At 37.3% G+C, this 16,696-nt stretch overlaps 1 protein-coding gene across 3 annotated transcripts in view; it reads left to right on the top strand.

Moving 5' to 3' along the window:
* ttll7 (tubulin tyrosine ligase-like family, member 7) overlaps positions 1 to 16,696 on the top strand; it is an 81,113-nt gene that overhangs the window by 10,005 nt on the left and 54,412 nt on the right. For all 3 annotated transcript variants that reach the window (XM_086089586.1, XM_086089587.1, XM_086089585.1), the window contains exons 4-7: positions 1,310 to 1,431; positions 3,563 to 3,630; positions 5,371 to 5,529; positions 12,098 to 12,314. In XM_086089586.1, coding sequence (XP_085945712.1) covers positions 1,310 to 1,431; positions 3,563 to 3,630; positions 5,371 to 5,529; positions 12,098 to 12,314 — 566 coding nt within the window. The remainder of the gene's footprint in view (positions 1 to 1,309; positions 1,432 to 3,562; positions 3,631 to 5,370; positions 5,530 to 12,097; positions 12,315 to 16,696) is intronic.

Raw genomic sequence — 16,696 nt, 5'->3', positions numbered from 1 at the left:
AATTAGTTGACGTTTCTTTTCCAGAATTTTACGAGAAAAGTCTAAATTTCCACAAATAAAAATGTAAAGCAAGGAAACGAATGTACAACTGTGAAAGCTGGACTCACTCAAAACGGCCCATTGATGTTTAGCCTGCTGAAAATGGTGACATTAAACATCTTAAATTAAAGCTACATGAGTTTCAGCCCATTGAAATTGCTTGTGTGGAGGCAATCCTTGCCAAATAAAAAAATTAATAAATCTTTCCTAAGGTAATCTAACGTGGCAGTCAGTGTTTTTTGAGACAGGCTAAAAGAGCCCAGTAAGCACTCTTAACATGCTGGCTATATTGCATGGCGTCAAAGCTCTCAGGGGTGAACTACAACCTTTGAAACTAAGGAGTCAGCAGCAGTGTAGGAGAAATCCGGGGGGCGGTCGGAATCCAGCATGTAGATGGAAATCAAGCTGTGAATCATTTTGCTCGCTGTGATGAGATCCTCACACCGGCCCTTTTGAGGGGAGAGCGCGATGCACTATGTCCGGGATAAAGTAACACTAAAAACTAAATAGCCATTTAGTCTCTTTTGCAGTTTCCTTGGAAATGTTTGGCAATGGAAAAGGTAAAAGATTAAAGTTGGTGTTGTAGTTTTCTTTATTCCGCGAAAAGTTGAGACCAAATTGATTATAACTTTTGGTCTTGTGGAACTTAATGGTAACTGTCAGCACAGCCCTGCTGCGATGTAAATCCTCCCTGTTCAAGTTATCAAAACACAGTTAACATCCACCAGCGTGAACAGATTGATGAAGTCACATCGGAAACGCTGTTTTCCCATTCAAGTGCTACCACGCAACATTAGGCAGGCTGGCATCAGGTTTGTGTTGGGTTTCAAGAAATTAATTAAAATGCCATTTTGTTTGGGCATATGGATCTTTCATTACTCGCTGAATAATGAATAGTTGCCGGATTAATGTCCAAATGGGCTCGCCACCTATCTCTCATACTATAGGGGTTCTAGTGGGATTAAAAGACATTAAGTACAATTTATATATGTTTGCTGGGAGCCATACTATCATCTGATCTGCAACCATTTCATGAAAAGTAGATAATGCTGATAGGTTTTGATCTTTTGAATCACCATGCAGGTATCCTTTCTGTCCAAGTGTTTTAGTAAAAAGATTTCTGCTTTATTTGTTGTATTCACTGTGCGCTTATTTTATATGTATTCATGTCATTATTACACAAACCTTAAAATATTATGGTAACTGAACTCTACTGAAATCCATTATTTGCCTGTTCTACCCAATTTTAATCCGAATGTCTTTCAACCAGTTCGCATAGTCATCAAGGAGATGGAATTTCTGAAAACGCGAGATGATGACGAGACTGCCAATCTCATCTGGAACGACTCGGCTGTGCAACATGAGAAAATTGCTGAGCTCAGGAATTATCAGGTACTCTGCTTGGCTATGATGTCAACTCAGCACATCTTGGGGGCTGGCAGGCACTTGGCTAACGATGTTACAAGAAAAACAACAACAAATTTTATTGTACGATAAAGTTGTAAGCAAACATAATAATATCAAAGTTATCATACTACTTTATACAGCACAAACAAAACATTAAGACTTATTAAGCTGTTGTTAAAATTGTAGCTTTAAATTGAGGTAGGATTTTCCACCAGTATTCATTTGAGGAAAAGGTGGACTTTATTCTTTAAAGATGAAACCCCAGCAGTAAGTCATTTATAAAGAGCAAAGCTGTGGTTTGAAACTTTCAGTGTTAAGAGAATCAAAAATGATTTTCCACCTTATTCCTTATATTGTAATTTTTTATTTTTATTTTTTTAAATAATTTTTAAAAGTTCCCTGAGAGATCTACAAATTAGCAACATAATATTGTAATTGATTCTGAACTGTACAGGAAGCCATTGCAGATTAGCAATGAAGATTTACTTTAAACGACTTAAACTGTGGTGTGTGTGAAGGGACTTACCTTGACTGACAAAGTATAAAATACATAAATAAACGAGCACACCAGCTTGGGAGATAAGGGAATGGATGAAGAGAGGCAAGAAGTCTAACAGGAAGACTGACACATTGTGAGCAACATGACTTGTTTTAGTTCCAGAAGCCCGAACAACAAGTGATAACCAAGTATCCAGTCAGTTATCTTAATAGTGACGATTGACCTCCCCTATCCTGTTGAGTGGGGTCATTACTGATTGACTGACTAGTAGGGCAGTTTCTATATACTGCAGGCAGCAAAGTTTTGAGTTGAATGTTGTTGTTTTTTTAATGGGCAAAAGTGTTAAATTAAGTAAATGATTGCAATTTAAGGTACATTCCCTTCCTTTTAACAATTACAAAGTAGCCTTGGTCAAGAATAAAAGCCTGGTACCAGCTGTCAAACTCATTTATAGCTATGGTACCAGCCAGCCAGGCACTCTTAAATGCTAACAGCTAGCTGCTAGCAACTTACATCGGAGACTTCTGCCGTATCATACAATGACGGCGTAATTAATTAGCGATTTCTTAGCGTTCTAAATTAGCGATTGAATATGAGTTGTATTGATGTTGGTCGCAACTACAATGTTGATCAAAACTACGATAAAGAATGCCTAAATGTCTAAAAGGGAAGTCAAGCGAGCCATCACGTCACGACTTCAAAGTAAAATCTACTAAGGCTATTTGCATTGCCGTCAATGTATTATTTGGTAAAGTTTATTTTGAAGTTAGCCTTGCGCGGCGTGTTACGTTGAGTATGTTTCAGCTTCCTCGACATGTCTGAATGGTGTCCACTGTGAATGCGCACTGTCCCCCCGCCCAACCAACCAATCCGCGGATCAATGATGATCCGTTGCACCACTAGCTGTAAATGTTATCACTTGCACCTTTTTGTGCTGTAGTGTGTCACATGATCATTTCTCAGTTAAAAAAGTAAAGTCCCTCCACAATTGGTTTTGATTTCCTCTCACAAACTGCGTTGTCCTGCAGAATTGGCATAATTGCGCAATTTCTTCCCGATGCCCAATTACATCTGTCTCGTTGGGATAATAATCACATATCGTTTTTACACTCTGCATTCTTGTTTTTTCTCTTTCTCTTTTTTCCACTTCAAGCAATGTACTATGGGAGTTTGCTGTCAAGTTTAAGTTCATACGAGCCTAATTAACGCCCCTGTTCAGGCTCATTTGGTCAAAGAATACAAAAAACCCAAAGATTTTCTTTTACCCCCGCCCCCACTTTCGGCACATTTAAAGCAATTCATTCAGCTGTCACTGCAGGAGCTTACGATGCAGAACCAATTACCTCGGCCCCTCAGAGCCGAGATTGATCTTTTTTTTCTCGCCTCTTCCCTCCCCAACCTTTAAAGTCTGAAAAACATTGTAAACTAAATAAGGGTTGCGAAAGGTCTCAGCGTCACCTTTTTGTTTTAAGTTCGTAATTGGGCATAAATGTCAGAACATTGTAAGCTCACTTCAGGTTGCTGCCTCTAATGTGCTCATTTTCCGGAAGGGGCGGGGTGGATTTGAGTAGTGTAATGGCCTTAACAACGTAATTATGTCTGTCTGTCCCTCTGCAGAGAATTAACCATTTTCCGGGTATGGGTGAAATTTGCCGCAAAGACTGCTTAGCAAGAAACATGTCAAAGTAAGTTTCTCTCTTCCAAGCCTCAGCATTTACCAAGTGCATGTTACATATTGAAATCAAGACTTTAGTGAATGTTTAAAAAATAATAACAAAAAAGTCAGCACAGTGGTTTAGGGAAGCTGCTTGAGCTCTGATTCACTCAATTTGCAGTATTGCAAGAATTATTTTTATTTTTTCCTTTTTCAGGTTTAAAATGGGGTCATCCTAAAATCTTTATAAGCTATTTTTAAAGGGGAAGTTCTGTTTGCCCCATTGTGTGATTACTTTGGCTAAAGCTAAATCTATCTTGGATGACAATTCAACAGCTGTAAACAATGCAATGCACTCATCATTATCCAACCTCTATTTGAACCTGGCTCTACCATTTACCTAATGTTGGTCCCGCATTGTGACATTGGAAATACGGTGCCAGAAAAGGTCAGCTTAAATTGGGTCTGACCGGCATTAGGCTAGCAGGACTACATTTACCATGATTCTTAAACACCGAAGCAGGAAGTAGTTCTAATTCCGGCATGCACATGGCCCAAATAATTGGCTGGCTGACTTGACAAAACAAATCAATCAATCAATCAATCAATCAATCAATCAATCAATCAATCAATCAATCAATCAATCAATCAATCAATCAATCAATCAATCAATCAATCAATCAATCAATCAATCAATCAATCAATCAATCAATCAATCAATCATTTATATCATTCATTTGTAAAAGCAAAAAGACAATATGAAGCAATATTCAAATTCAAAGTAAAGTAAAATAAATGAACGGAGACAGAAAGAAACAAAACTTGTTTTGTCTGCCCCTGATCAACTAAAAAACTAAACTAAACAAAAAACAACAACACAAAATGAATGACAGCGAGCGGTCAAGAACTCTCAGTGTTGCAATACTACAAAATAATTCAAAATCTGCGTGTCCTTGTGTTATATATATTTTTGCAGTAATTGTGCTTTTATACTTAAAAAAATAAATACAAATAGACTGAGAAGATTTTGTTTTACAATCCAAATTGTTCCACAGATTGAAATGCATTTTTCTTTTTTTTTTTTTCTTTTTATATTTAGGTTTCAAAAACATTTCTGTTCCTCTTAATTTGTACTCACTTTCCCTTTTTATAAATTGAGTTTGTTTATTAACTGGTAAAATTTCATGATGGGCTTTATACAATATAAGACGGTTAAACTCCATCAATTCAGTAAATTTGAAAGTTTTTAGTTGTATAAATAATGAATTAGTGTGGTCTCTGTATCCACAACCGCAAACAACACGAATAGCACATTTCTGTAAAATAAACACGGATTCATTGTAGGTTTTGGCTGCACACCCCCACACTTCAATGCAAGAGGTCAGGTGTGAAACAATCAATGAATTATATAACAATAACAAAGCATTCTTGTTCAATGATTCTTTCACCTTTTGGTTTGTGACACCTTAGATTTGACATATTCTATATGCACTTTCCATGTTAAATGTTCATCAATAATGATACCTAGCATATAAAAAAAAAACATGACACGGGGTGGGACCTGTTTAGTAGTGTGACAAAACAATGGGACTAAGCTCAAAGCGGGACAGTCCTGGGTTATGAGCGATACATAGTTTACTGCTTTCACCAGGTTTTATTTACCGTTTTATGAAGTGCCACAAGATGCTTCATTTTGCAATTTTGTTCTTTAGGCGCATTCGACTTCAGATGTTCCGCTGTAATATGATACAAGGAATTTTTGTCTCTCCAGAATGATCAAGTGCCAATCCCAAGAGTACGGCTTCGTACCCAAAACATGGATCTTCCCCGCTGAGTACACACAGTTCCAAAATTACGTCAAGGAGCTGCGACGGAAACGCAAGCAGAAGACGTTTATTGTCAAACCAGCCAATGGAGCCATGGGTCACGGGTAGGTCAGAGGCAAGAACAAGTGATCCAAAACAATCGAAAAACACACCGATTGGGAGACTTGAGCAAAAGGAATGATTTGATAACAAGATTGTCTGTCTAGCAGCGTGACTGAGAGAGAAAGTTGAAAGGGGAGCAAATAAAGGACAAGCACAAGAAAACAACACACAGAGGGGTGTTTGACCCTGGCATGGAAATAGCATAATGGCGGGGCTCAGATTGATTATGTGGGCTGAGAGGGTGTGCTAAATTTCATTGTTGGCCTCGTTGTCCTCCATGGTCACAATCACCATAAATCAAGAGCTTATCGTGGCTAGATGACACACACACACACCCTTACACAAAACACACACAGTCGTCCCTGGCAGTTGCTGTACCTCCTCCCCTGAAGGTGTGTGCATATCAATATCGGATACCTTTATGAGGTACCATCAACACACACCAGGCAGACTGGCAAATGGACCAGGTTATGGGGAAACTCAAAAGCATCTCTTATTATGAGATGGGCAAACTGCAGAAGTAAATGCATTTTTCATACATGAAATCCCAGGGGTAAAAGGATAGAAGATGCCAAACTTCCATGGTAGTTATTTATTTATTTGAACTATTCTGACAGTGAAAGTATTTCGAGAAATCCAGGTGTCTTGAAATGATGGCAGTGTATTGCGGTATACCATTTTAAAATACTATTTTATTTATAGCTACATATGATATTTTGTCTATACATTTCTGTAATGTGATAACTTAATTATTTTTCATGAACAATTAGTACCTTTAAAAACTATTTTTTCCACTTACTGTTGACTGTAACAACAAGTAACGACCAATCATGGCTCAGTTTGCTGACCAAAACCCCCCAAAAAACCCCAGGTGAGCCATGATTGGTCGTTACCTACCGGTACTTCTTCAGCACAGGCAGGGTTATTATAGTTTTGGATTTTTTTTTAGTTTTTATTTCATTTTTAGTTTTTTTTTTTTTTTTACTTAGTTAGTTTGAATTAGTTTTCAGGGTGGTTCTGTTGTTTTTTATTAGTTTTAGTTATTTAATAAATACTTGGTTTTAGTTTAGTTTGAGTTAGTTTCAGTATTATTTATTCATATTTTTTAAGTGTGTATTACTTGTGCACAATATTTAAAAAACACCATGGGAGCAAAAGTCATCTAAAGGTGTTTTCTATTGGTTGCTGCTCGATGACGTCACTTTTGTGCGACACACTTTCAAATGTCCTTATCACGGTTATTATCAAAATAAATCATCCCCAAAGGCTCATGCATTAAATTGATTACCAAAGTCTAAAACAAAGGACATTTTTGCTATATTTATAGTTAGTTGTAACAATTATAGTTTTTGTAAACATAAAATGTAGTTTCAGTTAGTTTTCTTTTTTTTAAAGGCATTTTTGTTTTTATTTTATTTCGTTCACAAAATAGTTTTTTGAATTTTAGTTTGAGTTTTTTCGTTAGTTTTAGTTAACTAAAATAACCTTGAGCGCAGGTGATGTAATCTTGCAGTGGTGCCCAAGTCTGGTCCTCGACTCCGCCAACACACCTGATTCATGATCAAGATCGTTATCAGGCTTCAGCAAAGCTTGCTGATGAGCTGATCATTAGATTCAGCTGCGCTGAAGGAGGGAGACATGGACAACAGGCTGGATGGTGGCTCTCGAGGACCGGACTTGGGCACCACTGGTCTACAGCAAGTGGAAAATCTGGTTTTAAAAGTATTAATTGTACATGAAAAAAAATAAAGTTATCACATTTATTCCGGACAAAATATTAACTTTTTACTGCTGAAAATGGCTCAGTAAGTCAAGTATCCCTTTATAGAAGCCTGATTTTGTTAAGTCATCAAAAAAAGTTACAGGAAAGTAATTTTTAAAAGCAATTCCCCCTTATTTCTACTTGTTACTTTTTTTGTCATTTGCCACCTTTTATAAATCGCTAAAAGGATTCTCAGACCTTTTGGATTGACGGGCTCTCATAATCCTGATACCAATTAAACCACGATGTGTATCCCTAAAAAAATATTTTTGGACCATTCCAACCTAAATGTCACAAGCCATTTAATAGAAAGTAAAATAAACAATTTACATTTTGATTAATGGCCTGCATTTAGGTATGCATATTTTCTTCAAGAATAAATGATTGCAAAATTATTTTTCTCTCAAGCTGTAGTTTGTAGACGCCTGTGGGTTCAAGAGGAAAGTAGTTTCATGTAAATTTGAGTTAAGGGAAAAATCCAGTTCCTTCTTATCCTGAGATAAGAATTAAGCTTCACCCTGAAATGGTCACATTTTCAGATCTCGAAAATAATCAGTGCATGCTAAAACTCTGTATTAGTTGCATGCAAGACGTGTTGTACAGTACCTGCATTCATCATTAAGACCAATAGATGGGGATATTGAAGTGCGAATAGCTCAGTGTGCTTAACTCTCCCTCTAATTCTCTTTTAATTTGTCCTTTCTGGTATAATGTGAGCATTACTTATAGCTCCATGTTGCACTAAGCTCTTATTTATTAAAGAATAAAACGCAGCTAAGACTGAATTACTGCAATGCATTTGGAATATGAAAGATGCTGCGCTAAGCTCAATCTCTCAACAGCACAAGGCTCACAAGATTAGGCTTCCCTCTATTTCTTTTTTTTTGTGCATGTTATGCCACAGCAGGAAATTAAGTTATACCTACCCCCGTAATTTGTTTTGCGGCTGGCCCCACTAAATGAAGGTATTGTTTGTGGGTGAAGTTATAAAGGCAACAAAATCAAAGCGTGTGCAAAGCTTAAAAAGGAGAGAGGCCCTCTGGTGCCAAATTAAATAGGCAAGGGAGAGTGGGCTATGATTACGTGACACCCGGGCTCATCAATCATGTCGTCTTCGTCTCAGCTTTACTCCTCCTCGACTAACTAACACTGTTAACCCTGTCCTCATCAATCAGCTGCTGTCTGCCATTTAGGGCCACTCACTTTATTGGTCAGGCTTCTATCAACTTGTCCCTGTTTGGTTCTGCTCAAGAGTGCTGATAAGTGGGCAGATGAAGCGCTGCTCTTGAACGCAGCTGTCTCGGTTGAAGCCAGCAGTAATGTGGGGTGATTGATAAACGTATGCTAAAAACATCACATCGCTATCTAAGCTGAAAGAGAAGACATTACTACTTTATAATGGCTGGAAACATTGTAAGTTTACTTCACTTGTTGATTTTCATTCAATAAAGCAAGGAATCCATATGACTGCAGTTCCACAATGCACTATTTGGTTAAACGTGGACAATACGGATGTTCGATACCACTTTGTTTTAGATGGATACTAATATGAGTACTCGATTCTTGAGTTGTCGCTGATACTGATAGCAACGACCACTACCACTATTACTTTTGATACATTTTCCTTTAAATTGCATGAAATTAAGGGCAATTTTCTAGACAATTTTTAATTAATTAATTATAATAATATTTAATTATTACAATTATTATTATATTATATATTATATAAATATACATTAATAAATATTATTTTTTATTATTGTTATCATCATTATAATTAATTAAATAATATAATTAATTTTCTAGATCGGACGATATTTGGCATTTTATGCAAAATCGGAATTTGTAATTTGCCCGATGTCTACGGAATAAGACATTACATGTTATATTTAATGTAATGATTATCAGCATTTTTTGAAGCTTGTAGTGTCCTGTGTTCAATATTGACACTACATAACTCGGTCTGCTACACAGTAAATTTTGTAGAATAAATGTAACTCTATTTAGAGTAAATTTGACTCTATTTAGAGTGGGACAAAAATAGACTCAGGTTTAGAATAATATTTACATTTGGAAGAGAGTAAAATAAAGAATTAGAAAAAAAAAGTGATTCTTGGGTTGAGGAACAAACTCACAACCTTCAGCTTGGGAGACTGCCTCACTACCACCTGAGCTATGCCCCTCCTACTCTTTGCTTACATCCAAGAGAAGGCCAAACACACTGTTTTTGCTCTTGGAGTTAAGATTCCTGCTGACACGTGTGATGTAGTAACACATAGCAGGAGCTGCGTGAAGGTTGTGAGTTTTTCCTCAACCCTTGAGTGACTTTGATTTTTTTCTTCAATTCTTTATTTTACTCTCTTCCAAGTGTAAACATTACTCTAAAGTCTATTCGGTCCCACTTTAAATTGAGTCCAATTTACTGTGTATGTTGCCTCAGTACTAAAACATTCACACAACTGAGTCTTTACATTTCTGACATATTTGTGTGAGACCATGTGTGTGTGTATAATCCCTCCTTACATAATGGAACCTTCATGACTCTGCCTGCAACCAATTTAGTCTCAGTTGACTTTAACTATGACTGATGGGGATGTAGGTCAGTCGCGCTGAGTCTACATATGGCGGTTGGAGGCTGTTTCACAATGATCCCTCAAGCCACCAGCTCACATGCATATACATGGACACACACACGCGCTGCCCCGCAAATTCTGTGCACACTCGCCTGCGTGAATGCATGCATACAAACACAACTCAGTCCACGTCTGTGTACTATATAAAGCCTGAGTGCCAGTGACTTGCGACCAAAGGAAATTGAATTAGAAGGAAAGTAATGTAGAAACGAAGCCCAATGCCTGCTTATAATTTACCTCATCGACCAGCAATGGTCTTTGATGAGGCTTTCTTCATACAATTACAATGTTCTCCAGATGCTCGCCCAAAACAAGAATTTATGTTATACCTGTGCATTTCTGGACTTATATTTAAAGGGCTAGGTAATCAACAGAGAGAGTTCGGAAGGGTCTGTGCGCTGCTGTGCCAAATAAGTCTTTGCTCTTAAACTTGCCATAAATCATGCCAAGGGCACTTTTTTAACTATGTTTTTATGGCAGGTTTTGCAGCAGTAGAAGGTCGTATGAATACCACCAGGGCACCATGCAAGTTTAAAGTAAATACACAAAGTCCTGAACATAAGAAAGTATACTTTTATCGACTCTTTTGCTCCCTAGGGACTCGGGGTGTGAATTGCCTAGTACCTGGCGATTCAATTCGTATCACGATTCCTAGGTCACGATTCGATTTGATACCGATTAATCCCGATACGAATCTATAAATTGATTATTGCGATTTTTTCCCCCACTCAAATTTAGAAAATACTAGTCAGTAAACTTGTACATTTACGCTGTAAGATTTGTATGAAAATATATTTATTTATCTGAAAATTCAGGCTTATAACTGAGCCACTGCATTTAACAAACAGGTTGCAGTCTGTTTCATGTTTGAGCAGCACTGAAATCAAATATTAAGGCTTAATGTTCCATTAATATAACATTCTTCCACGCTTAATGTGTGAATCCTAACCCTAAGTAAGACGTTTTGTTGAATATTCCCATAAAAAATTGATGATTAAAAATCGATTCGAGAATTGCGCACTGTAATATCGCGATATATTGCCGAATCGATTTTTTCTAACACCCCTACTAGGTACACATTTTATTAATTGGTTTATAACACATAAGAAGGGTAGCACAAAACTAAGGGGTTACATTTATTATTTTTATTTTTTTATTTTTTATTTTTTCTTTTCTTCTTTTTTCTTTAAGAGCTCAGTATTGTTCATTCGGAAATGTCATCATCATTGCTCTTTTTTTTTTTTTTAAATATATATATATATATATATATACACATATATACATACATATATACATATATATATACATACATACATACATATATATATATTTTTTTGTGTGTGTGGGTGAGTATGTGTATGTGCGTGCGTGCGTGCGTGCGTGCGTGCGTGTGTGTGTGTATTTGTTAGCTCACCAGAAAACCTATTAGAAAAAAAATCTCATACCGTTCACCTAAATCGAACACCAGGAGACCCGAGGGGACCGAAGAAAACCAAGGAAGGTGAAATCCAGCACCGACCAGACACCCCCCACCAGAACTCCTCCCCAGCCCAAGAAACATCCAGACCCCAACAAATCCAAAAAACATAAAATCAGGGAGGCCTCAAGAGACCAACGGAGAGACCGAGAAAAGGAAGGAAGGACAGACGAAGCCGCGTGAGATCCGAGACACCAGCCTCCACCGATTCAATAACCTGAGGAGGAAACAGATTGTGTCTGAGTTTCGGTAGATGCTGGTGTGGTGGATCTGGCATGCATGAAAATCTCCACCAAAGAGGGGAGCCGTCGACCCCCGCCGGAACAGAGCAAGCGCAACACCTCAGGGCCCCCCAGGCCGCGGCAGCGCCAAAGGATGACCCCCGGGCCCCACCAGGGCCACCGGCTAAGGGGTTACATTTAAAAACACTGACAGCTAAATGTTGCAACTGAGATATATGATTGAACCAGTAGCTATTTTAAAAGAATAGCAAAAGGTTTATACAGTTTAGCTCCATTTCTATCCAACACATATAAGACAGTGCCAATGTCATCAGTCAGTGTTCATGGTCGTTTCTCTGCCGCCATCTATCATTTTTCTAATTATCCTTTTGTCTTTACTATGCCATATTTTATTATTCTGCTGACGACACTCCAATTTCCCCCCCAGAGGATTAATAAAGGCTTCTGTCTATCCAGGATCTCACTTATCCGTAACTGTGAGAAGCTGCCTGCCCAGGAGCACTTTATTGTTCAGGAGTACTTGGACAAACCTTTCCTGATGGAAGGCTACAAGTTTGACCTGCGCATCTACATCCTTGTCACTTCATGTGACCCGCTTCGAATTTTCCTCTACAACGACGGCCTGGTGCGAATGGGCACGGAGAAGTATCATGCACCCAGCGAGGCCAACCTGGTGAGTCATTTGCCCACACACACCAACACACACAGCGGAACCTCCGTCCATTCTGCGACACTCGTCGACTTCCAGTTTGGTGTCATTACAAAACAATTCTGATCAATTATAATTAAAACCTGCTTTAACTGTAAATTCAAATTTGTGTGACTATTAGTGCATTTAGTGACTTTTGAAGAGGTTCCCACGGTTAATTTTAAAAACTGTATTATCTGTTATTTCTATCACTTGACCGAGTCCAGCTATGTCTTTATTTCTGAAAATGAACGTCCTCCTTCAAAATAAACTTGATATAACGTTTTTCAGACATTTGCCACCCGGTTACCACGGCTACCGGGCAGCAAGCCATCTAATTGGGTGAGAGTGTTGAGCATAATGATTTTTTTTCTGTCTTAAAGTGTAAGTCAACCCAAAAATATTATGTACGATAATATGTTCTATGCAGCCTCACTAGTCTAAACACAGCGTTATGATTAATATTGCGTTTGTGGAATATGAATAAAGCAGCAAAATCCATCTTTTTTTTTTATCCATTCAAGGGCGGCCATTTTCTGCCATAATTGGTCGTTATCTGAGCCCTGAGCAACTTTCATGTCATTTTTAGTCGACAGCAAATGACAAAATGGCCACCCCTGAGATGGATAAAAATGAGTGAATTTTGCTCTTTAACTCATATTCCATAAACGCAATATTTGGCTTGATTTGATTTTGATTTGAAATTTTATTTTGAATATGCATAAAAAAAAATATATATATATATATATATATAAAAAAAAATATTGAAATATATATTAAAACTAATGAAAATACAAATTGTGAAGCCAAAACTTGTAAACAGTAAAAAAAAATAATAAGAAAAAAAAGCAAAGCAAACAAGAAAAAAACCTTAACATCATATTAAGCAACAAGAGATTTAAAGTAAGAAATTCATCAACCTAGTAAGTCTTTAGTAGTAAGTTAGACATAATATTCATCAGATTGCTGTGTTTTAACAAAGGGGGGCATGTTGGTGTTGACTTCCCCTTTAAGATCTACTCTTGATCTCATTCTACTCTTGGATTCGGACCTTGTGCACTAGGACTTGAATTGGACTCTGACCTTTGTGACTCTGATTTTACTTGTCGCACCTTTGCGATTCCAATTTGATTTGGACTTGATGAAGCTGAACTTGAATAAGCCCCCCCCCCCCACCCCACCCTCCCGATGAGCTGTAGATAGTTGCATAATGGAATGATGCTGTACAGTACATGCAAGGTACAAATTGACTTTAATCTAATGCGGAACTGGATTTGCCATCCACTGAGTCTTTAAAGCTGAATCTTTGTGTAACTCACTATAATCAAATTCAGTAGAACAATACACTGGTAGCATGAGGGGGAAAACTATATTTATGACACAACTGCATACTCTCATAGGAGGTGCAGGTCCAGTGTGTGTACACAGCTGAGTGTCACACATATTTCTTATCCGCCTTAAGGTTCTGCACCAACTAAGTCTATTGTGCATCACACAAACACACCCACATACTTCCATCGAGCACCATGCATATCAACACAGTGCGTATTGTCTTACCAAGTCTGTGACACATGATAGAATCAAGCGTGCCATGGAGATGGATGCTCAATTCCACCGAGAGTGGCTGCCAGACAGCCATCAGGAGGTAGAGTGGCCCGCGGTCACAGTGTTATTACCTTGTAGCTAAGGACGTGGGTGCATTATAAAGAGAGGGGTGCAATAAGGCCACTAATAGGCAGCCACTCAGGGATGCATCCCGGCCATGTTAGCTCTTATCACTCTTATTTGATTCAGTTTTGTTTACTTTACTGTACGGTATATGGCATTACCTCACAGAGGCGGGTTTTCTCCATGTACTTCTCATACACAGCAGGTCTAGAACCAGGCTCTTTGTTTATTTGCAGCAGCCCCGGAAAGAAAATGTCCTTGCTACAAAGTTTGTACATTCGTGGTGACTTTAGTGAGTCATCATAGATGCTAATGCTGTGGATCTCACTCTGCTTCGTCTGTCCTTCCTTCCTTTCCTCAGTTTCTCCTTTGGTCTCGTGAGGTCTCCCTGATTTGTTGGAATTGAGATGTTTCTGGGGTTGGTGAAGGACTCTGGTTGGTGGCACGGTGGGTGGTGGGTGGTGTCTGGTCGGTGCCGGATTTCACTTTCCTTTCTTTTCTTTGGTCCTTCCTCGGGTCTCCTGACGGCCTCATGACTCTGGCTGGATTCTGAAGTGTTCGGTTTAGGTGAACGGTATGGGATTTTTTTAATAGGTTTTAGGTGAACTCACACGCATGCACACACGCACATGCACATACACGCCCACATACAAAATAAAAATGTATAAAATAAAATAAAATAATAATAATAAAAAAAAGAGAGGAATGATGATAACATGTCAAATCGGTAAAATTACCGAATGAACTGAGCTCTCCAGAAAAAAAAACAATATGCTAATGTTCTCTGCTACTTTCTCTCAATGCGTTCAGAGTTAGATAAATATAGCACTGCTCTTAATTAATTTTTTCCCCCATACTTCGGTCATTGCCTTATAATGTTTTTGTTGTTGTTGCTGCTGTTGTTTGGTCTGTATGATGGCAGAATTAGCATCATTAGTGCAGTGGTTCACATTGCTGTCTTTCATGCAGCCAGTAGGCGGGCTGGTTCCCATACACCCAGCCACTGGATATCTCCAGTGCTGGATAATTGAGAGTTACGTCAGGAAGGGCATCCGGCGTTAAAACTCAGCCAGAAATCAGGTTAGTTAATCAAGTTAGAAACATGATTCACTGATGGGAGGACCTGAAAGAGAAGATTATATTATATTTGGGATGTTCCATATCACTTTTTTTGAGACCGATATGATACTCAAATCTTCAGTACTCACACCCATATCGATACTAAGTGCCGATAATAGGGCTGAACGATTAAATGCATTTGCATTTTTTGACAAAATGCGATTACGTAATCGTGAGAAGCTGCAATTTAAAGGTGCATTGAAACAGAGCGGAAGGAGGGAAAGAGGGGGGAGCAGGAACGTCACCGCTGCAAACTAAAGCCTGGCGCCATAAGTGTACGTAATTTAGTTTTTTTTGTCTCATGAGACCTTGAGACAAGTGTCTTAACATGTTTAACTCATTCACTGCCATTGACAGCTATAGACGTAAAAAATTAATTTGAACTATTTTTACGAGTTAAATTTCTTTTTCCATTTTTGTTAACAAGAGTATGAAAACCTAGAATTTTTAGAATATAATTTTTGTGTACATTTAGAACAGATATAAAATTTGTGATTAATCGTGAGTTTACTAGTGAAGTCATGCGATTAATTACGATTACAAATTTTAAAGCCTGATGCCCCAAAATTTTAATAATCATTATTATTTTTTAAAAACATTTATTTATTTATTTTATGTTTAATGATGTTTTTGTTTAAAAAAAAAAAGATTATTAAAAATTGGGGGCGTCGGGCGATTACAATATTTTAAACGTAATTAATCGCATGACTTCACTAGTTAACTCACGATTAATCACAAATTTTATATCTGCTCTAATACAAAAAAATATGTTTTCATACTTTTGTTAACAAAAGTGGGAAAAAATGTTAAACTAATAGAAATAGTTCAAATTCATTTTTGACGTCTATAGCCGTCAATGGCAGTGAATGATTTTTTAAAAACTCAAATTTAGAAAATACTAATTAATAAACTTGTACATGTACACTGTAAGATTTGAATGCAAATGTATTTATCTGAAACTTTAGGCTTATAACTGTGAGCCACTGTATTTAACAAACAATCTGTTGCTACCTGTTTCATGTTTGAACAGCATTGCAATAAAATATTAAGGCTTAATGTTACATTAATATAAAAATTTTCCATGCCTAACGTGTGAACCCTAACCCTAAGTAAGCCGTTTTGTTGAATATTTCCATAATAAAATTGATGTTTAAACATCGATTCGGCCGCACATCGAACCGATTTGAGAATTGCACGCTGTAATATTACAATATATTGCCAAATCGTTTTTTTATTTAAGACCTTTAATATTTAATCTTTTTAATCTTAATATCGCAATCTGGTAAAAACAAAATTGCAATTAGATTATTTTCCATAATCGTTCAGCCAGAGCCGATACCATTAGTACTTATGATACATAAAATAAAAAAACAAAAAAACAATGACGGATAATAAAAAAAAAAAGACAAATATATCCCAACTCCAGCCAATTTTCCCTAAAATTTAATGAAATTAATGGCAATTATATTTTTTCAATGTGTTCATAAAAGTAATTTTGCATAGAGTACACAATAAAAATGATTTATTTTTTTAAATCGATAAATAAAATAACAAACAAATAATCCAGTGGCCAGAAAAAT

Source organism: Leptonotus elevatus, chromosome 11, assembly GCF_054856555.1.
Source record: "Leptonotus elevatus isolate MCC_2025b chromosome 11, RoL_Lele_1.0, whole genome shotgun sequence".
Classification (NCBI taxonomy): Eukaryota; Metazoa; Chordata; class Actinopteri; order Syngnathiformes; family Syngnathidae; genus Leptonotus; species Leptonotus elevatus.
The sequence above is the reverse complement of the archived record's forward strand: the minus strand, read 5'-3'. Positions and strand labels throughout refer to the sequence as shown.